Source organism: Serinus canaria, chromosome 18 (assembly GCF_022539315.1).
Source record: "Serinus canaria isolate serCan28SL12 chromosome 18, serCan2020, whole genome shotgun sequence".
NCBI classification, from domain to species: domain Eukaryota; kingdom Metazoa; phylum Chordata; class Aves; order Passeriformes; family Fringillidae; genus Serinus; species Serinus canaria.
Window position 1 is genome coordinate 3,627,007 of NC_066331.1, and position 23,276 is coordinate 3,650,282.

The 23,276-nt window shown below is 39.5% G+C and overlaps 1 protein-coding gene across 10 annotated transcripts; it reads right to left on the reverse strand.

The window, feature by feature from the left end:
• Positions 1–1,501: 1,501 nt before the first annotated feature.
• Positions 1,502–22,862, reverse strand: ZNF207 (zinc finger protein 207). Of its 10 annotated transcripts, none has more exons than XR_007779041.1 (13): positions 22,665–22,862; positions 21,137–21,263; positions 20,570–20,708; positions 19,854–20,021; positions 19,162–19,237; positions 18,618–18,665; positions 16,696–16,796; positions 15,518–15,678; positions 13,194–13,436; positions 12,343–12,505; positions 12,006–12,189; positions 7,539–7,593; positions 1,502–4,079 (listed from the first exon to the last, which is right to left on the reverse strand). XR_007779041.1 is itself a non-coding variant. In XM_050981368.1 (12 exons), exons 1-11 carry the CDS (start codon positions 22,703–22,705, stop codon positions 12,029–12,031), a joined length of 1,428 nt encoding a protein of 475 aa, XP_050837325.1. In that variant the 5' UTR covers positions 22,706–22,862; the 3' UTR covers positions 1,502–7,593; positions 12,006–12,028. The 10 variants fall into 10 exon arrangements, 7 of the variants coding, with proteins under 7 accessions (XP_050837325.1, XP_050837324.1, XP_009092595.1 ...); XR_007779040.1 differs by having other exon boundaries at positions 1,502–4,082; XR_007779039.1 differs by adding an exon at positions 11,705–11,784 and having other exon boundaries at positions 1,502–7,593.
• Between the last annotated feature and the right edge of the window lie 414 nt (positions 22,863–23,276).

The window sequence follows — 23,276 nt, forward strand, 5'->3', positions numbered from 1 at the left end:
CTTAAGCAGCTCTGGTCCACATGCAGTGGTGAGAGCACTGGACATGGAAGGAAGATGTCACCATAGCAAAATGATCTCCAGGCGGTGCCACGTGTGACATGGAAACACAAGAAATCTGAACTGTGTTTCCGCGGGAAGCCTATGGTACAATAGGGACTCCTCTCTTCTGGAGGAACTGAGAATTGATTATCTGAAGGGTGGTGATGGACTGAGTGATCTAAGGGATGATAACTGAATTGAGAATTCAGGGTTTTGTCTTACTGTGATGTATTGGAAATTTGGTGGGTGGGGAGGAAGAATGTTTTTGGAAGGTTTTCATTCTGAGTTCTGTGTGTTTGTCTTATATATTGTAGGTTAATAAAGTTTTTTTCCTTTTATTCCTAAGCTGGAGCCTGCTTTGCTCTATTCCTGGTCACATATTACAGTAGACACTAAGGAGAATGCATTTTCATGGGGGCACTGGCATTGCACCAGGGTCAAACCTTGACAATTTAGAAGGAAGAAGATGGAGGATTATTGTCTAATCCAAGCCTGGCCTCAGGTAGGAGAAACAATTGCCAGAAAAAAAGAGAGCTGGAGGGCCAGAGAAATCCCCCTCTGCTCTCCAGCCCTGATGCAGGGGACAGGAGTACATTTGAGAAGGTAAGTGGGCAAAGACAGCTTCCCCAAGTCTAGACTAGGACATTATGATGGCTTCAACCCAGAGCAGAAACAGGATATGTAAACTTATTGAAAAGCAAAGCATTGACTGCTCACCACATACACAACCTGCTCAAATACTGCGGCAGAAACACAGACTTTGTTTTTGAAAAGGAACTGTTATCATGATGAAAAATTACAGCCAGCTTGGCCAGGAGGGTCTATATTGTAATTTGTTTACTGCTGCCCACACCGAACTCGGTTCTGCAGACAGCAGTGCTTGGCCCTGTAGCTCACACTACTGCACAAGCACAAGCTTGTGTCTTTGAGGTATAAACAGGGGGCTCGCTCCTCATATATGCCTACTTTTACCTTTTAAGAAATTAGAAGTTTAGGTTTAAACTCTTCATCCCCCTAGGCCAACAGAAAACAAAAACCAAACAAAAAAAGACCAAAACAAGTTTTAAAGAAAAAGTGTAAACTTACAGATTAACTCTTGGGGTCCTACACTGCAAGAACAACCAGCTGAGGCTCACAGTGCAACAGGTACAGACCCACCCTTCCTACTTCCTACCCGTCATGTTCACACTGGGAGGGCTTTAACCTGCCAGGCAACACACAACTGCCCTTGCTCTAACTGGCTCTTAGTACAAAGCAGCTCCCAAATGCTTCTCCGATTTTCTGGAGCTGAAAGGGCCAGAGGACAAATGCCCTAAATTAGGTACTTTGAGTCAGAACTCACACAAATGAGTCTCTGCAGCTTACAGAGAATAAGTTTGCACCACATTATTCTCACCACAACATCTGTTGCAGTAACAATTTAAATAGGTTTTCAAGAGGAGAAAAGAAAAATACACAGAAACAGTGGTTCACTTCTGTTTAATGAGAGACTGTTAGAAAATGTCACACATTACAGATGGCGGCATGTGCAATGACCCATTCCTGAAGAACAGTTCAGAGAGGGTTCCCAGTGGATGCAAATCATGTCAGCTCCACATTTTCTTTTAATCTTCTTTGTAAAGCGAATGCTATAAAATTAAGCTTGTTATTGTTACTATTATTTGCATGCATTGAAGTGATGCACATACTTACCAGTCTCTCACTTTCTTGAATTAAATTCAACACCAGTATTTTGCCACCACCTGTCTTTTGAAAAACATCAGTAATCCCAGCCCTTCCATACCACTTAACACAAAAGCAGTATCAAGTTACAGAAAAAAGCCCTTCACAAGACACTAACTTCTGTGGCCATCCTGCTACCGAGAGGGGACACTATTCACTCGTTGCTTCAAAGTCCTTTATAAAGGTACTAAAACTAGCTTGGAGTTTGCTCATTTTGAGTTTGCTGCACAATGACCAGATACTCTAAAAGGGCAACTGGGAGTCGGCAAAGAGTCTAAGGAAATAGTGGGAAACGACAAACTGTTCTAAGTACACAGTACCAGAACTGGGAGGGAAGACTGCTGAACCACTTTATAGCTGCTCTAATGGTGTGTCAGAAGTTGAACTACCATTTAACAATGTTTACCTGGTAATCAAAGTTCAAATTTCCAGTCTTGTTTTGGTCCTATCTCAAAAGAAAATAAACTTTATTCTACCAAAAGTACCATAAGTAACTGCCATTTAAAGTTTCACAAAGAGATGTCTTTCTGCCAGAGTTCTACTACGATCTATCCTGGAGAAATGTGCTTTTTTTTTTTGTTAAGACACTATGGAACACACTCTGCCCTTTAGTTATCCCCACTGACTGCCAGGCCAGTGTACAAGTAGAGCTGGTCTGCATCCAGCCACTGCCAAAACCAGGACTTGATAAGGTAATTGAGCAGCCAAAAGCATTTACTCACTCCAACCTAGCACTGAGCATTTACTCACTCCAACCTAGCACTGAGCATTGCATTAATGCTAGCATCAGCTAGGGTCAGCCACAGATGGTGTAAGAAATAGAGACACATTCTGTTACCAAGGTTAACCTCACAACAAAGTATTCCTTTTGTTCTTGCATACCTGCAATTAAGATTAAGCAAGGAGAAACAATGCTAAATTGTAAATATTAATGCATGTAATTAAGATACACAATTTTCCCCCTTCTAGGAAGAAAAACCTATGTAACATTAATCAGAAATTTGCCTGTAGCTCATTCTGAAGACAAAGCAATTTAGTGTAAATTACCAAGAACTGAGGTAGAGAAGATGACAGGCAAGGGGCTGCAAGAGTAACTATTCTAAAACCTGAGAAGATACAATTACCTTGAAACTGTGCATGTTTTTATGATGAATTCAGCAGCACTGTTTAAGATTTTGGAACCCTAAACCAAACAATTCTGCTGGAAGTGTCAAGTCACTCATAAACCCACTCTAGACCCTTCAGATGAGCTGGCAAAACTCAAGTGTCTGTTCAGCTACCACATAACTATGACCTTCCCACTGCTGACTAAGTAATTACCCACCAGTGATGTCAAAAGCCCCTCAAATTCAGAGTGGGACATCATGGCCTTAAAAGTGAATTAAAGCACAATCTTACAGCCAATCTAGCTGTGGATCTCTGCTTCATGCTACAGCACAGAAAAAGTTTTCATCTCTTCTTATGTATGTAGAGATGAGATATACAAAGTCTAAACAGAAATAAATGTGTGCAGCCATTCCAGAGAAAGCTGCATCTTTTATCCATTCATAAAGAATCTTTCCTATTTTTAAGTATAAAATATTCTATACAATAGAAATAAAATACCAGAATTTCTGGGAATATGGAATAGGGCAGAATTAAAATAGAGGCAGAGCAGTAACTCCGATGTAAGATTAAACAGTTGGACAAAACCACGTTTGTAGGTAGCCTCTGAAGTGCTGAAATGAACTAACAAAAGTATTTTAAAAAGCACAGAAGAACAAGCTCCTGGCTTACCAGCCTCACAAAGTAAAAATCTGTGGGTAAGAAAGGGTAATTAGCAATAGCTAAAGAAAATTAAAAGATTACAAACTGCTATGGATTCTTAGAAAAAGAAATGCTTAACCCCCAACACAACAAACACAGGATCCTGCTGGTTTGCTGGTAAAAAAACAGCCTCATTAATAACTGGCATGTTACCACAGTGATTTTGACTTCTGATTTTCACATTCTTCAGTAACATCAAAAGGCTGCTTGTTAAGATTCTGTATTAAATTTTCCTTAAAGGTGCTTGCAGATATTTTTTACCTGTCCACAAGCATAGTTAAATCCATTACAGATCTTCCAAAAAAGCCTAGTCTGTTCACTCACTACTGGAATCAGAAGTAGGTAACAATCACATTTCAGAGACCAAAATTCCCCTCGGGTATTTAAGTGGTATCATTTGAACAAATTATTTCAAATAGGAACATCAGGTACTTACAGATAAAACTAACCTGTACTGGCAGTTCTGTGGAATTTTTCTTCTCTACCAGTAAGTAGCAAATGCTGAAATTCTGCTGCTAGTTAACAGAAACACAAATTGTATTAAACCAAGGTGTTTTACCCATAATTTAGTTTTTTATTAAAAAAAAAAAAAAAAAAGCTGCCAAACTTCAATTACTGCAATTTGTTAAGAAAAGCATGTGAAGTAAAGGCAACTATAAAACTACTTTCAATTTGCCCTTCTGATTTTTCACACATAACCCATAAGTTTAACAAGGTCACCTCCTGCCTACTAAAAACATAAAGGAAATTACAATACTTACATTGCCAAGTTCCTTCATTAAAGTCCTAAAGCGTGTTTTCTTACTCTGGACTTTACAAGTGAAAGAGCAAAATGTATTTTTTCCCAGTTAAGTTTATGAGAAAGAAGCTAGAGAATTCAGTGCAAGTAACTCAATGAAAAAAAGAGAAAAGAAAAAAAGCTCTGCATGACATCTTTATCTCAAAGCATTACATAACTTCCAAGCTGGAAGACGGTAAATAGTTTCTTTTGGTTGTACTGCATTCATTTCAGGTAATTAACATTACTGTTAGCAAAAAACAGTTCTACATATTGGCTACTAAGAGCAGCAGAAGCTGAAATTCTACAACCCATGCCCCCTTTCTGAATATGGCAGAGATTTAAGACAAAATTTGAGGGAAAAAAGTTTAAGATGTCAGAAGCTTGAACTTTGTATAAGGCAGTTAGCTGTCAGAGAGACACGTTTTAACTGTTAACAAGAGAATTTTTAACAAAGCTTTCAAGCTCTCAATGTCTCGTGCTTCTTTCAGTTAAGATGATATTGGCATTTAAATGCTACTCTTTCCTCAAAAATTTTTCACTTCTTTATATCCTCAATAAAAAAAAACCTTAAGATAAGTATGTTCAAGACAGTATTTCTGCAGAAGTCAAATTCACTGCCATTAAAACAGCAGTGCTGCTGACCATCCCTACTGCAAGAAAGCCCGCAAGAATTTAGGAGGTTTTGTAAACTTGTTCAGAAATTTACAAGGGCCTCACTATTCAGAACAGTGTCCAGGTATTTAAGTACCACATCTGACAATTATTCATACCAGGGACAGTCAAAACTGTCTCAGCAGGATGCCAGGAACTAAAGGCTTGAGGATAACCCCCTGGATCCTGTGGTTCAGGACAGGATATGGCTGGCTGCCACAGCAGCAGGCGCTCAGCCCCCCTCAGCCACACCTTCAGTAGAGTGCAGTAAAACTGCATTTCCTTCAACAGAGCCTTACTGGGAATCTGTGCTCTGGCAATCAAGACTGCACTAAGTTGCTGCTTACAGAGTGCCAGAAACCTCTCACCAAGTGTTTTTTAGAACTTCAGAAAGAACTTTTATATATATTACACTTTACAAACACTTAGATTCCTCTTGATCCCTTTAAATGGCTGTCCCAAAACTTGCTTTCCTCTGAACTACTTCCAACTTACCCCAACCGCGGCAGAGAGCAGTCACAGGCAGCTGTATTCTTACAGAACCCAATCACTACCACTGTTTCCCTGCTCTGATTATTTTGACTGCAAGCATACAGATTTTATTGAAGTTCTTCATGTGTGGTATGTTCTTTATTTACCACATCTCCAAGTTACTTTTCTTGTTTAATAGATCACATGCAAATTTACCCAATTTAGCAGAGTATCAGTAACCCCTGCTCCTTAAAAAAAGTTATGTGCCCCTACTTGAGTTTAAAAAAAACCTGAATTCCAAGACCTCATTTTGTTAATATCTATAAAAGTCACATCATTGAAATAGTGTTACCTTTAGTAGAGAAATTTCACTAACAGCAAGATGTCCAACTTTGTGAAACACAAACTGCTGCAATGAGAGCTGAAATACTGGATTATAACTAAGAACACACTTCATCCCTCAAAATAAAGAGGCATTTGGAATTTGCCTATTTTTTATTTTGAGACTCTAAAAGAGATTCAGATACTTTAAGCAAGAAGTACAAGCCCCACAATATATTATTTTGAGTTAAACAGTTTCCTTAGACATTCTAGGGAAAAAATAACTAAGCCAAATGGTCCTATAAAATAAGCAAGTGAAAGAAGTACTAGTTGCAGTAGTTTATCTTGAAGAGTTGTTCTCATCTTCACAGTTACCAGGGGGAGCACCACAATAAGAATTAGCAAAGCAAAACCATGCTCAATAACCATTCTGAAACAGTTAACATGGACATGTCAATTTTCCAGTCAGACAAGGATTTTGGGGGGGGCCTTCCACAGGAAAAATGCAAAGGGCAGAGTACAAACAAAGAAAGGTACAACAGCAATCCACTTTAAGTTAATTACAGCTCTATCCTTGAATTAAAATTACTTGAAATCCCATTAGGGGTCATTATTAAACAAAATTTTGAAGAAATAAGCAACTATGCTCATAAAAAAGCCTCACCACAAACTTTAAAAATATCTCAAAAACTCTGAAAAAAAGTCAAACCAGACTCCCACATTTGTTTATTTACTATTTCACTGCTGGTATGCTGCAAGACCTCCTTAGGCAAAACCTGCTGTTCTGAAGCTTTCCTTAAGCAACCTCAAGCACTCACAAGCAATGGATCTGCAACAGAATGAGCACCTTTTTGTTCACAAAGGGTAGAAATTTTTGCTAGGCACTGAGTGAAAGAAGGAACTTCAAATAAAGCTAATTCTGAATATGCAACAGAATCTCACAAGGTTTAAAAGAAAGTTTTTCAACTCTTACTATTGTTGCAATAATCAAAACATTTTTAAATTTGATGTATTTGAGATGGAGGAAAAAGCTCTCCCTGAACTGAGGAAAAAGAGTTTGAGGAAAAGGTTCTTCCTGAAACTGGCAAGCTGAAAAATCTGCAGCTTTGATTTCTCACTCTTCTATTCTGTGTTACCAACTTGGATCTGATCTCTATTTCTTCGCAGGGCTCTACATTAATATTTGTTGAGGTGCAGCTCACAAACACAGCAGTTAACATCTTAACCTTCTTCAAAGAAACTGTATTCTATAATTTGGGCTACAAATTTTTTTTGTAGCAATTAACTTACTAGTTCAAATCTATTTTAAGCTTTTCAATAGATACATATCCTCAGAAGAGAAAACATTAACAACTGGTATTTACATGCCACTAATTCAGAGACTACACAAAATGAACACTACCAAACCCAAAAACAAATACAGCACAAATGCAATGCAGGGAAAGATGGGGAGGGGCAGTGTGTCTTAAGGACTAGCTGAGCAGCCTTGAAGGAAATGCATTCCATTACGAGAAAAGGTACCCACACATCTTAAAACAGGTTCCCTCCCCTTAAGACTCTTAAAACCACAGTGAAAATAAAAAGATAAATATTAATATAGAGCCCATCTACCAAAAGAGAATAAAAAACCTAAATTAAAATAAATTTAGGGGCCTTCACCAAACTTGCTGCAAGTTTGGGGACATAAATATCCAACAGCCATAAAGCTGTGAAAGCCCCCAGAATGAATAAAATAAATCCCACTTGCCTCAGACTGAACAGGGCAACACTGAGACTCTGCCTCAGCCTGTCCTATGGCAGGGCTATAGGAAGAAGAAAAATTTGAATTTTAGAAAAAACATGACCCAATTAAGTGAAAGACATGCATTAAAAATTAACAAAATTCCAGTGATCAAGCAAACAAAAGAAAATGACTGCTATAGCACCTCTTTTGTTAGGTCCAAACAGTATTTTTTGTTGGTAGTAGCTATTTCTGAATTGGACAGCTTGTTTTGCTTTGTATCTTGATCAATGGAACGTCAGTCAGTTGTCTTGGGGCATTTTTCCCATAACTGATAGTATTTGTTGTACTAGTTCATGAAAAGTTGAGTTAAAAATTCCACCAGCCACTGAAAATGTTCACCCTTTTCTTAGTGTTCATGTAGAAACTAGACCAGTACAATTATTAAGACATTTACTAAGAAGTGTCATTAGTTAGCACTTCAAATTGTGGCCCCAGCTCATGGACTGGTTTATCAGTCTCAATTTAACTGAATGTCATAACGACCTTCTTGCTGTTTATGAAACTGAAGTAATCTTGGTATTTGTGTTTTCATTTTGTATCCAGAATTATTTGATTCCTATAAAGTAACTGTAGGTTATCTATCCCATTCAATTTCATCCATGTTTTAAGACAGTAAGTTAACCAGTTCTGTGTCAGCACTGCTCAAGAGCTCCACAGACTAAAATCCTGGCAGAAACCATAGAAGGCAAATGCAGCTGAATGTGTTTCTAGAAGCTTGTTTACATTGTCCCATGCATGCACAGAGTGAGGAATGGTTATCCACTGTTATTAGATAAACAGCCCAGCCTCAAATTTATTATCAGCACCTAAAATATTATCTGTGAGGAAAAAAAAAGTAATCCAAAGGTTTCAGAAGAAATTTTCAGCCTACATGTGCCAGCTAAGTAGTATTTTATTTAAAGCAACTTTGCCAATGGCAGAAGGCTATTCTAATGGCTGTATAGAAGAATTACATAAAAGCATTCTAAAAAACTAACCCAAGCTTTTTCAAGGTTCTTTCATGCCAGTTTCATTCATTTTGCCCTAAAGATCAGCTGCTTATTACGATATTGAGACCATGCATAAAATAACTGAGAACCTTCTACAGAATCCTAGATGCAATAAATTGTGGCATGTTTTTTGTTAAACCTATTTTCCACCTGTGTCTGAAACTTTCTTGTAGCCTAATCCTTTGTATTCAACATTTGCATTATATTGCAACTTCAAGATTGGTCAAAATGCACTTGCAAGTGTGAATTTTAATGCAAGATCTGTCGTGGCAAATTTAGGCAACAACGAAAAAACAAAGCTTCTGCCTATGTAATTATATCACTAGGGTCCTGCAGCAGCTACCCAAAATATGCTTTTCTGTAATCATAAAAGCTTCTGCAATCTCTTTCCAAGAAAGGATTAACTAAAGCAAAACCCTGTTTTCATGGCTGCATTACATCAGGGATTTTGCTGGCAGACCTATGTTGATTACACTTGGTACTGTAAACCAAGTCTTTGTCTTTATACAAGCAACTATTACATTCAAAGTAGTTTTGCTGGGTTGGGGTAAATGCACCATAAATCCAACTCTCTGAACATTAAGAAGCAGTATCCAAAGAAATGAAGGCAGGGACCAACAGACAACGCAGGCACCGAAACATCTGCCAGTTTACAGAAGAATCACGCAAGAGACAACAGTTACTGAAGACTGAAGGCAGCCACATCACAGCTCTTATTGCACAGGAAGGACAGGAGCAGGAAATGAAGGATCCACGTGAAAATCATGGAAAAACTTTCACCTGCTTGTATGCAAGTACCAATGAAATCCATGTAGCAGTACTTACTCGAGGGGTTTTCATAACAACACTACTAAGGGAAGATTATTCTTAAAATGCATTCAAGCTTGAAGTCTATGCAGTATTAGCTACAAAATGGTACCATTATCAGAATGAGACATTCACTGTTTAAAAGAGTGAAACTTAACTCATACAACTTGCAGAATATGCCAAGTTAGCAGTGCATGCAATAAGGTTTTATCCCAGGAAAAGTAGGGGTCTGGAAACAACATATGGAAAATTACAGAAAGACACCAAAGGGAGAAGGAATTTACTTGACTGGGGCAGAAGGGCAAAGAATCCTTAGAGCAGCAGTATGATCTTCAGAAAAAAGCAAGAAGTTTTATAGTTTTACAAGCAGTAGTTAAGATCACTTTATAATGTATGAATTTTTATGTGTACTATTATAATGAAGGACAAATACAAGACTTCATAAAAATCTCTTCAGTGTTTTGTAATGATCCTAATTAGGTAAACAGAAGAAAACCAGAGTATAAAAGTGCTGCCTCAGCAAAACAAATTTGATCTGTTAGATTTATGTCCAAAGCAAGATGAAGAGCTAACAAAAGATTGACATCAAGGCCCACTCAGCACATTTGCAAATACTGCACATCTGACAGGTGATCAGTAGATACCAGTGATCAGAGAGAACTGCTTCTCAACAGAGGCTTGGACTTATGGTCTTAGAACTGAACACTTCAGAAGAAGGTGCCTGGCAATTCTTAATGGTTAAACTAAGGAAATTCAGCTGCAACTAGATTGCACTGGATGCTCTAGTGCTTTTGAGACATTCTGTGATCACAGTTTAGAAGCTGAGACAATGTAGTATTTTACCTGTACTGTTATTTTTGCACTTTTAAGAGACAGTACAGAACAGAGCCACATGAAGTGCTTTAATGCAGCTACAAAACCCCAAGATTTCCAAAAAACAGAGCCCTAATACTCAGTATTTAAATTAAGTGAAAAACTTCCACCATCTACAAAGACGTCTATAAATATAATGACACAAAAATGGTGATGATCCTTCTAACCCCACCCTAAAGAAGAGATATCCCCAATTATTAAACTGCAGATAAGGCTTGAGGCTGGAACATGTATTTAAAGTTGACCTGCAAATGAAAAATTCACCACTCTTTTTGCCCTGTTGAGAAGAAGCCATTGATGCTCACTTCCGTCCCATCCAAAAAATCTCCGTCTACATTCTCATCAGAGGTATAACACAGGAACACATGATGTCAGACTTAATTACAACCTTAAGAGGAACCTATCACTACTCTTATAAACAGAGAAATGACTAATTCACAGAGGGAAGACATCTCTTTGATAAAAAGGTCTCTTACCCCAGAACCTTCACTGAATGGCTCAAGATAACTTAGACAACATCTGATCATAGCACACAACAGATGGGTACATATGGTTCACCTTTCAGAGACTGCCAAAACATGAAATTCTGAACATTAAAAGTAAAAACACAGCATATAACACATTACTCTTGCCTGCTTTGCCTCTTCTATGCATTAAGAGGGTTAAGCTACTATTTCTCTTTTGCAGGTCAACTTCAATACATTAACTGGAAGTCACTCACCCATGTGCCATGCACCTAAGCTTCTAGAAATCTTCACCTAAAAGGATCCTAAAATTCACCTCCACTTGCACATTAAAGAGCATCATTTGCAAAGTGAACTAATGGGACACAGCCTGGCACTAGGATGTATCTCGGAGCACTTTCACATCCTACAAGCAAGTGCCAGGACTAGAAATCATTTAAAATTTATTGAGGACAAGAAAGCACAAATAAAGAAACATATGCATTAACAGAAGTTACAACCAAGAGTTAGGATGTGCCTCCTGCAGCCTCAGTTTTGAGGAGTCAGTTAATAAGTGTACAGGTCTTTGTCTACTCAGACGTACAGCTAAGGAGTGACTTTTTAGAACAAGGAATTCAGACTTTATCAAAACAGCACCAATAACTGTGTTCATTACACCAATGGCTACCACGGCATGCATCTGTACAAACCTTTCAGGAGTTGTCCACAGCTGGTCATGAATAAAAAGGCATATAAATTTTTCTCCTCTTTTATTACAATGAAGTTTATAACAGTACAGAAAAGTCACATGACCTTAGTGGGTCAGTTTACTTAAACCCTGGAACAGGAGGAACTCTAAATACATTAAATATTGTTACAAGTTCAGACTTTAATGTACAAGTAGTTGGGAACAGTTACAGCCCTCACCAAACTATGTTGGGGACATGAAGTCCAACAGCACTTGAAGTGCTGTGAAGGCATCATTTCACAAATAGCAACGTAACATTACAGAACTTGCCTTTAAGGTGGTATGTTCATGTAATTCCAGCGCCTTCACAATTTAACGAACCATATTTACTATACTTCACTTCTAAAAACCTAGATGAAACATGAAAAAGAAGCCATACAGTATAAATTGCAACATCAGGAAAAGTTCCTGTTATTATTCCAAATAATTTTTCCCATGTAAAATAAGAATGTCCAATAGTTCCTTGCATGTGGGAAGATACTTATTTTTTTAAGAGTCACAATGAAGCCTTAATTGACGGAAGCTCGGCTATATTAACAGCACAAGATGAGAAAAGGTTTAATCTCCAAACCTATTAGAGCGTGAGTAGGAGCATCAGTAGCGGCCACCTTGCGACATTACAGGCGGTCTCATTCCCATCGGAGGGCGAGGAGGTCCACTCTGGTACGGGGGCACCATCGGAGGTCCCTGACCGTATGGAGGCATTGCTCCAGGAAGATATCCTGGCATGCCCTGGTGATGAGCACCATACTGACCTATAAACAGAATAGTTAAGATGCAAAGAATAATTTTAAATTTTTTTTTAAATAGTGAGAAGCGCATTTTGTGAAAAGCTTCACCCCTCCCTGCTAGCATAGGCAACTTCACAAATCCTTCTAAAAACAGGAAGCTGGGAAACTTATGATTACCATGAGGTGGCATGGGAGGTCTCATTCCTTGTTGCTGTGGAGGAATTCCTGGCTGTGGTGGCATCATACCTCCAATTGGTCCAACCGGTGGATTACCCAGGGCAGCCTGGCCGGGTCGAGGAAGATTGCGCTGGTATTTAGGCAACTGTGCCCTTCTCTCTTCCTAAAAGCAGAAGAGACAATCACAACACATTGTGTTAAAACTCACCAAATGCAAAGTAAATAGAGGTGCAACAAAGTAGATTACTAAACTATTTTAACTACCTTACAAATTCAAAGACTACTAGTAACATCACGCAGCAGCAGTAGGATTTGCCCCCCTTTCTGCAGACTTTCTTCCTTAATACAGACCAATCTGAGTATTCTGCATGGAACTCAAATCCTCCCTTTCTCCCAGCTGAATAAAGCCTTTTTCTCTTAAAAATAGAAACCTAAAGATCTCTGAACTGTAATTAACGTTCATTTGTTTTATCCATAAATTCCGTATTTCTAACTGCTGTAACAGCATCAAAACAACTTCAAAGTATTCAGTCTTTTGTTCTACACTTATTACCCAGTCCTAGTTAACTTGAAGTTTTAGACACATGCAGTTAAAGTCCAAATTGCATTTTGGATTGAGAGATTTCCCACCAGCACCAAAGCTAAGGCTTAGACTGCAGGAAGATCACAGCCAATATGCCAGTCATTACTCTGCAGTTAAAGAACTTCTCTCAGTTACATTTTTTCTGCATGGTTTGCACTCTTACCATTACTAAAATACACATAATGCAGAGCACAGATAAAATGCCATTCAACCTGCCATACATCACAAATCGCAATTTTCAGTAAGACAATGAAAACATGTTACTTACCAGTGATATATCCTCATCTGGATGGATCAACTTACTGGTTGCACTGGTTGTTGTGAGGGTAGCAGGCTTACTTGTGATAGATGTAGCTGGTTTAGCTGCAGTGCTGTTTGTTGTGCTAGTGGTTGAGGCTGTAGACTGTGTGTAAGCCGGGAATGTTGGTTTGGGGGGTTCTGTTGTTGTCGCGGGTGTAGAATTCAAAGGTTTGAAATCAGTACCAACTGGCCCTGGCACAGCTGCTGCAGCCTGTGAAACACAGAGACAGGTCAATATTTATTTCTCAAACAAAGGAAGTTTTCTTTTAAGAAAACTTAAATGATGACTGTTAGACCTCTGAAACGTTCCAGTGAGATATGTAATTATACAAGCTTGACAAAATAAAGTTCAGCCTTATTGCATACTAGAGCAACTGAAACAAAGGCAAAATAAACCCCGGTATGTACACATATACACACACACAGAGGAAAAGTCTAAAATCTGCAGGTCAAAAGCCACCACAACAAAGGAACAACAAAGAAAAAAACACCCTACTATTTTATCTCAAACCCTGAATTTGGCAAATATGTAAATCTTTCCTGAATCACTATTTTTAGGAGCCTCTAAGCATAAATTCATTAGTCTTTCACTAAATTAATAATTTTCAGCAACCATTAGTTTACCATTTATTAGCGTAGCGCTCAAAGTGCCAGTATTCATTAAAATTAGGTACTTAAGAAATATTTTAATCAAATATTTAAGAAAGTTCTATTGTGTAAGGGCTTTAAGCGTTCTCTCTAAAAACACAATGTAGTATTTTCATAAAGTACTATGTCTATCCACCGAACTTTAATCTTAGTCGTGAATGAAGAATCAATGGAAGCAGGTAAGAGGTCAACTAGAGATTCCAACATTGCATCTCTCCTACTCTTCTATTACAAAAACCCTGCAAAAGTCTGTTTTACAAAGCTGTCTCTGAAGACACAGCCATCTCCAAAGCAAACCTTAGTTATGAGAGAATGCTTTTGTTTCTAGTCACTGGATATTTACAACCATCTGAACCTCTCAAACAAAAAAAAAAAATTGCCATTTTGCACATAATGCAAATTTAAAATTCCCTACATTATGATGTAACATATTAAACAACATAAACTAAAAAGCCTTCACCATGCATCAAGCTAACCACTTGCCACTAAAATGCATTTAACTGCTTTCATGCTCTTTTAACCCTTTAGAACCAGGATGTTACATTTCATTCTTTCACACTAAGAAAAATTGGGCACTTTGACATGCTTATTTCTGGTAAGATGCAACTCATATCAAGGATTCTGCAGTTTTACCAGCTAAACATAATCAGGAATATAACAAAAATGATCTGAAGATGTTTAGTCAATTTTAGATTTTACAGAATGGTCCAAAGGGTTAAGTTGCAAAGCAATTTGTTTTAAACTGTGACTTCCTGCGTACTTGTGCTGTGCTAGGAAACAGAGCGTTAGAAGATGCTGAGAGACTTTCTGAATTGGAGGAAGCTGCACTTGAGCTTGTGACAGGTGTCCCCATCTGTAGCATAAAAGAAAGGAAACAGTGAAAAGTCTCCAAACAAATGGGTGGAAAGTATCTAGATGAAAGGATTTCTTATATTAAACCCTTTCTTATGAAAGGACTGTATTTTTGTAAACATGTATCCTCCCCGCAGAAGCCCAAAATGCAAACAGTACATTACAAAGGCCTCTGCAACATACTTGAAAGCAAGTAAGAACTCCAGGACCCACGAATAAGTACATTCAAAGGGAAGAGGTCACAAGCCACTATCAATTCCCCCTTCACCCCCCATAACATTGAAATTAACTTTTTGCTACACTGACTTCTAAACTTTTTGAAGTTAAAAAAGCTCCTAACTCGGGCAATGTTTAACTGGTTTAACAAGACTACAGAATAAATTGATCCATTTATCAGTAGAGAGCCCATTATGAGTGAGAACAAGTCACGTCAAGACTTTTAACTTGGAAATTTTAGGTAGAGTTCTATGCAATCAGACTCCTGTAGCTAACACATCTCTTCACCCACCCTAAGTTCCCTTAACAACAACGAACTTAAAGGCCTTTAAGAGTGTTTTGCCTACTCCTTTCTTCCCAAATGCTTACAGAACTTCTGTCTGGTTTCATAGCTGTTTTGAGACAAACAAAAGAATATTTTAAAATTCATTCAAGCACTACACTGCATTAAACATCAACCCAAGCAAAAACCTGAACCAGTCATTTCTTGGGCCTCCTCAATAATAAATAGGCACTATTGACACAGTGGCAATTTGAAGAATGTGACAAGAGATTCCAGGCTCTGGGATACCTTACCTGCCCTGCACTTGGGAAGAGTGGTTTAGTAACTGGAGGTTGTGGGGTTGGTGCTGTTGCAGCAGGAGCTGGAGGCCGGTTCAGAATACCCGGGGCTGTAACAGGCTGTGCTTGTGTCATTGGAGGCATGCCAGGCCGAGGCCCAACAGGAGGTGGCATCCCTACAAACCACAAACAATGGACGGCGGATCAGGCTCCAGGAAGCATGAATATTCCTTCAGACAATCCCACTCCCAGTGTTCTTTAGAACAAAGTTTCCCACTACAAGACGTACTTTTAAGGCAACAGTAAAATAAAACATGACAAAGGGTAATGCCAGCAGTCACCAGTCAATGACCATGCACAGGCAGTAACCTGAAACACTTCAGAGCAACGCTGGATTAACTAGTTTTTTACTAAAGCTGCAATAATGAAGTTTATGCTCTCAACAAACCAATACAATTCATGCAGTAACTGTTTCTGACACACTGCAGGTACACTGCTAAGAGCATGGATGACACTGTTACAAAATCTGAGACTGAACTGTTTCTGAACAGTACCAGAACTGTGACTGAACCACTGCCAGCTTTGCTGGGGTCATCAATAAAGTGGACTGGGACATTTCGCAGTGTCACCCGACACCTGCACCTGGTGTGTGTGGAGCTGTAGGAAAGGGGAAGTTAACAGCTCCCATGGGTTCCATCAAGCAAACCAGCTACTGGTCAGGTGGAACACCCAGGGAATTTAGGGCTATTTAAGAGCTGCACAAGCTCAACAAACATCTCTTCAAGCTATGGTAAGAGACCAAAATGTCAGTTAAGTTTCTTCACACTGCAGGCTCATTTGTTGGGTAAACCACCCAGCTATTCCCCACTTTCCACATTTTCAGGCATTACTGTTTTCCAACTGCAGCCACAAACATTAATTAAAAAAAATGGGATGAAGAGAGACCAGGCAACACAACACTGTGAGAAAATGCAATAAACCGAAGAAACGATATTCTATTTTTTACTTTAACAATGGTATAAAAGTCAAATAATTATTTATAATCAGAAGCCATAAATAAACCACCTCTGCACAAGAGTGGCTTCTGTGGCAGTCCAGCCACATCAAGGTGGTGGGTGGTGGCATAAGTCTGTATGTTCTTTACATAAATTCTAAATCTTAGTAGAAATAAATAAATTAAATTAAACTCTCACCATAGTACGAGTTCGACAACCCTGACCTACCTGGTGGCATACCAGGCATAAGAGGCGGGATTCCGGGCCCAGGAGGCATCATTCCACCCATTGGCATCATCCTATTGGAAAAGAAAATGAACACTGGTACGAACATGCATGATAAAGTTTTAAGACAATTGGCACATCCCTGTATTAGACAAAAAATTATGGTAAATAATTTCAAGAGAGGCAATTCCGAACCGACTCCACAAGAATAAAACCAATACATAACCCAGCACCCAAAACCCCAAACACTTGTTTGAACTTTAATTTTTCAAGATCTTACTTCCTCTAATATGAGATTTCCAAAACTAGTGTCTCTTGAAATCTCTCGCAAGACTACAAGCTGCAGGAGAGCGTTCCAAGAACCTGATCTAAATACATTCACGGAGTCTGAACGTAGCAAAACCAGCTAGCTCCAATGACACTACAATCACTGTACATCTGCTACTACTCCTCTCTGACACTGACTGGCAGATAACCCAGAGCTGTAGAACTACCCAAAAAATATTGACAAAAGCAGAGCAGAGACCATAGGGCAAGAAAGCTTCTACAGTTTCAATTACAGAAAACACTCCATACACTAACGATAAAGTGGGATTTTGGTTTTTTAATATGAGAAATCCTCATTGTAACATACTTTTTCTCCACATTAAAAAGAAACCATTTGGTTTCTCTTCCTAAATGAACATGTATGAGCCCTTTACAGTAAACAAACAAGTGTAGCTTAATTTTGCTTAATTTTTTGCAGACATTCAAAAATGGATTAGGGAAACAAAATAAAAGAATATTTATTACTTTAGTGAGCAAGATGAGCTGATCTGCAGTACTCCAGCACAAACCAAAACCCCACTAAGAAGTAGTTTTTGTTTGTATGACAGTTAAGACACCTTCACCACTGCTGTTTTCAGATCAAATCCCATGCACAAGTGAGCATTCTTTCTGGCAAGTCTGATTTCTGCTCTCATCTCATCTATCACTGCTACACAGGGAACAACCACTGCAGAAGCAGCAATGACTGAGAACACTGACCCATCGTCCCTTTTTTGGTTGGAGAAGGCAAAGTCTGTCTTGCCACCCAGGAGACACTGAAACAAGTGCTGGATGCTCACTGCCTGTGGCTCCAGAAGAATGACTTCTGAGAAACTGCGGGGTGCTACAACTGGTGTCACACTAACACCAAAGTTGCTTTGTGTCTCCTAATTCTTTGGTCACTTTTAAACAGAAGTTAATCAGGTTAAGTAAGCAAAATTTTAGAATAGAATAGACAAAAGTATAATGCAACATCACCCTCTCCTCCCAAAATGAAATGCAGTGAAATTTTGGCAAATTAATTTGTGTTTTTACAGGTGACATAACATTCACCTGAAGTTAACAGGGAATTTAAGGAGGACTAAGTGTCTGACAACCTGATTAAATTGTGTTGAGTTTCCACCCAGAAAAGCTTAAGTTCTGATCAGCATCCACACCATGTTCAACTATGATATGATTTTTCAATTCAAAGGCTGTTAAAGCAATATTTATGTCTCAGAAGACAATGAGCTTTCACCTCAGTTAACTTAAAGTTTACATTAAACTGAGTTCCTGCAGAATGTCCTGCAGCATGAAGGATCAAGCACATGGAGCTGCTCAAGCTCTGATTCAAGAGAGGCTTTAAGCCTCTAAGCGTCTGTTTGGTTTTTATTTTGTAGAAGGCATTTCACATACAGTTTTGTAATATTCCTTTAGATAAAAGCATAAAACTTTAATGTATTATACAGTGACAAGACCTAATTAGACACCTTCCCCAAATTCTTAGGCAATATTCAAAGGTTTTCAGTAAAACAATTTCTAGCTTATCAAAAACATGACATAAAATGGCATAATAATTGTACCTAGAATTACATTAATGAGATGCTTACATGTTTCCACCACAAAATGACTGCATGTATTTTCTCTGTTGATGTAATCTGTGAAAATTTATGACAAAATCAAAAATCTAACTGTGAATTTCCAAACACATTGTGATAGGGTATGGTGTCAACCCCACAACAAGCATAAAAACCAACATCTTTTGCCCAAAATACAAGAAAAATATAAACTATGCAGTACTTTTTTTCCTGTTATGTTGATGACTGATAACCAGATGCACAACAAAGGTGCAATACACAAGGGAATAGTGGCTCACAGAAGGCTCTAAACCAACACAACAAAATTTTGTGTTAATATATTACTACTTAATGACTATTAAGTCAGAAAAAAGGCAAGATACTTAATACATAAACCCAGTTTGCCCATATTTTACATGTTGGTTTACAGCCATCCAGTTCTTTGGTTAGTCTTAATATTTAAGTTACAGAGTTCACAATTCCCTATTGTACATTCTTTTAATTAGCTTTACTTCTTCTGTGACAGTTTAAAATGCACAATATGAACATGTAATATTAAATCTTTCTTGCTACTCACCCAGGTGGCATTCCAGGCATAACTGGAGGCATTCCAGGCATCATAGGTGGAACACCTGCCATTAATGGGGGTATACCTTAAAAGAAAAATAAATTTTCAACAACTCTGATAATATACAGTTGCAAACAAATGTCATCTACTAAGTTTACAATGGATAAATGCTTTACAGCAAGTTCTAAAAGATTGGCTTTTGAAATAATATTACCTACTAACAGTGCAATATATACACTATCTGCAAATTTGACTTTGATTGATTGTCCTCAGCCCTGCAAGATTGTGAATTTCCTTAGCGGTCTCCAAAGAAGACATTACGAGAGGCCATTCTTCATTCACTGATCAGAATTCTTTCCTTACTCTATCTGTAGCCTGTGTATGAACAGCCTGCTCTGCCCTGTTTCCAACACCCTGTTATAAATATTACAAACAAGTACCACTGGTAGACTTCTGTTTGAACCTGTCTCACTACCAGATGCCTTCAGTCTACATGCCAGCATTAGGTATCTGAATCTAGTCCACCAAGGAAGATGAGCTCATGCAAAGAACAGGGAAAGAAAATTAACAAACTACTTATCTGCACCCCCCCAGAACTATTCTGTGACCCGAGATAAAAGGGCAGATTACTAATCAAGCATACAAGCAGCAATTCACGTTTCTGCTGAGGTTTTCAGCAACGACCTAACACACCCACTCACCTGGAGGCATCCCTGGTGCACCTGGCACAGGAGGCAAACCTGGCTGTGCCATTGGGGGAATGTACCCCTGCTGTGGCTGAACTTGCTGGGGTTGAAATGAAGTTGAAGCTGCAGATTCATCATCTTCATACTCATCAGAGTCATCCTGTTGTTTCTTTTTCTGGCTCTCTGCAGACAGCACAACGCACACGGTCAAAATGAACACATATTATATTCCATAAAATTAACTAATAGTTAAATTCAAATCTTTGCCAGTGTTCAAAAAGTCACAGAAATACAAAGAATGCTGTGTGAGCCCACCTACAGCCACAAATAAAGGGAAGGAACACGACCCACACTGCCATTACCCTGAACACACAGAGGGATCTGCCCTCGTGTCAATGTCATGCTGTCCTGTATAAACCAAAGCATTTAACCAAAGGCTTGAACAGCAAAGAAACTGAAGCATTTGGGAATCATCAGGACAGTTTTACCTCTAGCCTTTCCTACCCTTACCATCACAAATACATGACCATGTCCATATTCATTAGGTAATTGTTGTAGCTGTTCTGGCAGCAGCTACTTCTGAACAGGAAAGGAAAAATCCCTCCCACGTGGCTGGCAAATGCCTGGAGCTGCTGTCAGAGATCACATTAAATCCCACCCTCGCTAAGTGCCACAGCTGAGTAAGAAACACACCAGGGAAATCACAGACAACCTGCCATATTCCACCTTACCCTGAGTTTTTTGTTCAAGTAACCTCCTCCGTTCCTCCATGTCTTTTTCTGGAATGCCTTCCATTCCATAGATTTCCAGTTCAATGTCTGTTCTTCCGGGAATAGCATTTGGAACGGCATCTATTGTTTCTTTATGTACCTAAAGAAAAAAAAAATCTTAAATTCGCCTGACTACATTTCAGGGTAAATTCTCTGTGTTCTTCAGGCAGTTTAAAGAAGAAAAGAAACATCCTTAATGGGACTAATCTCTCTGGCCAAGCATTTCTTGATGTGAGGCTCCTAATCTCTGGTAACTGCTATTACTCTCAAAACCAGCTTATATTAACTTTAAAAAACTGAGACAGCACAATTCCTTCACTCCTACAAAACTCCTGAGAAAGATCTCTGCTGCACAGTGGCCATTTGACTGCTGACACAGCAGGACTCGTGCGCTGCAAACAGGCCATTGCTGTCCTTTTCTCACCAGTTTTACAGACTCTGGAAGCCCCCAAACCCCCTTCTTAAGGGCACTTAATTTAAATTTTAGATACTGTAAAGAAAAGCTCATTTAAATCTAAAACGCCTTACCTGCATGCAGTGTATAGCTAAACCAGGTCCTGTATACAGTTTCTTATGACATATATGGCATTTAAAGTGCTTTGCTTTTTGATGCTGTATAAGGATTTTCTCATCATCAAAATCCCTATTACAGTACCTATTGAAGACTGTTAAGAAAACATTTAAAACTGGAAATGACCTTTTAGACAGGACTAAGGTAACGAGCACCAGTGTGACTTTTCCCAAAGCAAAAGAAAGGCACAAGAAGCATCTCTGAGCAAATATTTCACAGATGTCTGAAAACAAACACCCTCATGTGGTCCAGCAGACCCCTCTTTACAGAGGTAAAGAAGTGGGAAGGTGTCTGCATGCAGTCAGAATCATCATCTGATTCCATATTGTTTGACTCATGGTTTTTAAGTCCTACCTATTTTTCTCTTCAGGGGTGTGAATGCTGTTACAGCACTAAAGGGGATACGGGCTTGAAATGAGCAAAAGGGAAATTACGCAAATCACTCAGAAGTGCCTCTTTAATCAATTACCAGTAACTAACAATCATAAAAGAGAACAAAGGTTTTAGTTTAAAATTCCCTTCCTCTTCCAGTTATCCAGCTATCAGTTTTTATGACACAGCAGAATTTGCTGCAGTAACAGAAAAATTCTCTGCTTTTAAGAAGAAATATTTTAAGCAAAGAACTGTTTGGACATGTACGTTAACACAAGTGGTAAACTGCATTTCCTTTCTGTGGGTCAGCATTCATATTTCAGCAAACACTCCACACTAAATACACATTAGCTATTTATTATTAAGAAAATGTTAACATTGCTAATACAATGTGTCCCTTGCTTCCGCCAAAACGTGAAATAAATTAATGTCTAAAACAATCACAGATGCCTTCCATGACAAAATGGTAAAATACCTCGGAGCACCTTCTAAATTTCTTTATTAAACAATTCTCGAGAACAGAAACGTTAGAGACAAGGTATATTTATAATCACTCCACAACAGTGAGTACATTCGGAAGGAGCAATCAAATAAAAAACCACCAGTATTTCTGGATACTGAAAAATTAAAACTGATCATGATGCAGCAATTACAAATTAAAAGCTTCCCCCGCCACGAAGAAGGAAAAAAATAAGCTTTAAAAAATTATCTTTTAATCATATCCCAGCTCATTCCGTGAATAAATGTATTTAATAGTAGCAGTATTTTCTCTCTTTAACATCCTCCCTCACAACAATAAAGACAATCTCCATTTCCCACTGGCCCGGCTTTACGGATCGGGCGGGAGGCCGCGGCCTCAGCAAGGGCGACGAGAGCGGGCCGGAGGCCGTGCGGCGGGTGGGGAGCACAGGAAGGGCACAGACCGGGCCCCATTCGGAGGAGCACACGGTTAGAACAAGGCCAAGCACCGAAACAAACCGTAAGGAGCGTGGGGAGAAGGGCTGAGCCCCATCTCGGGACGAGACGGAACGGGACCAAGCCTCGCGCCAGGCCGCGCCGCTACCCTCCCCCACCCAGCTCTCTGCATCCGCCGCGTCCCACACAGAAGGATACCAGCACCAAGGCTTGAGCTGCTTCTTCTTCTTACGGCCCATAGCGGCGTCACCCCGACCTACAAAGCAGGAGAGCCGAGCGCTCCCTCAGAGCAGCAGCGCCCGCGCGGCCGCCCCGGACCGAGCAAGAGGCACAAAATGGCGGCCGAGCTCCCTCAGGCGCCGCTGCGGCCTCCGAACTCCCAGAACACACCGCGCCAGCAGGGCGGGGGGCGCCCGCGTGACGCGCTCGCGGTCACCCCCACCGCGCTCTCCCGTGACGCCTCACGGCGCCGCCGCCATTTTGCCCAGTCGGGTCTGTAAGCCCGGGGTACCTGAGCGTGTTACAGGAACAGTCACGGAGTGGTTTGGGCTGGGAGGGCCTTAAAGCCCATCTCGTTCCACCCATGGGCAGGGACACCTTCCACTAGACCAAGTTGCTCGAAGCCGTGTCCAACCTGACCTTGAATACTTCCAGGGATGGGGCAGCCACAACTTCTCTGGACAGCCTGCTCCAGGGCCTCAGCACTCTCAGAGCAACGAGTTTCCTTCAATTCTAAACTGTTACTTGTCTTTGTGTTTAATGTCACAGAGAAACTGTGTTTTCCCCACTAAATGTTACTGGGCAGGAAAC

Bases quoted from the DNA above. Each gene is read 5' to 3' on its own strand.
- ZNF207 (XM_050981368.1), bottom strand. From the start codon at position 22,705: ATGGGCCGTAAGAAGAAGAAGCAGCTCAAGCCTTGGTGCTG. The intron at 15,679-16,695 runs GTGAGAGTTTAA...TGTGGTTTGTAG, and splicing joins GTTGTCGAACTCGTACTATG to GGATGCCACCTCCTGTTGGG. The intron at 12,506-13,193 runs GTAAGTAACATG...TTCTGCTTTTAG, and splicing joins CAGATGAGGATATATCACTG to GAAGAGAGAAGGGCACAGTT.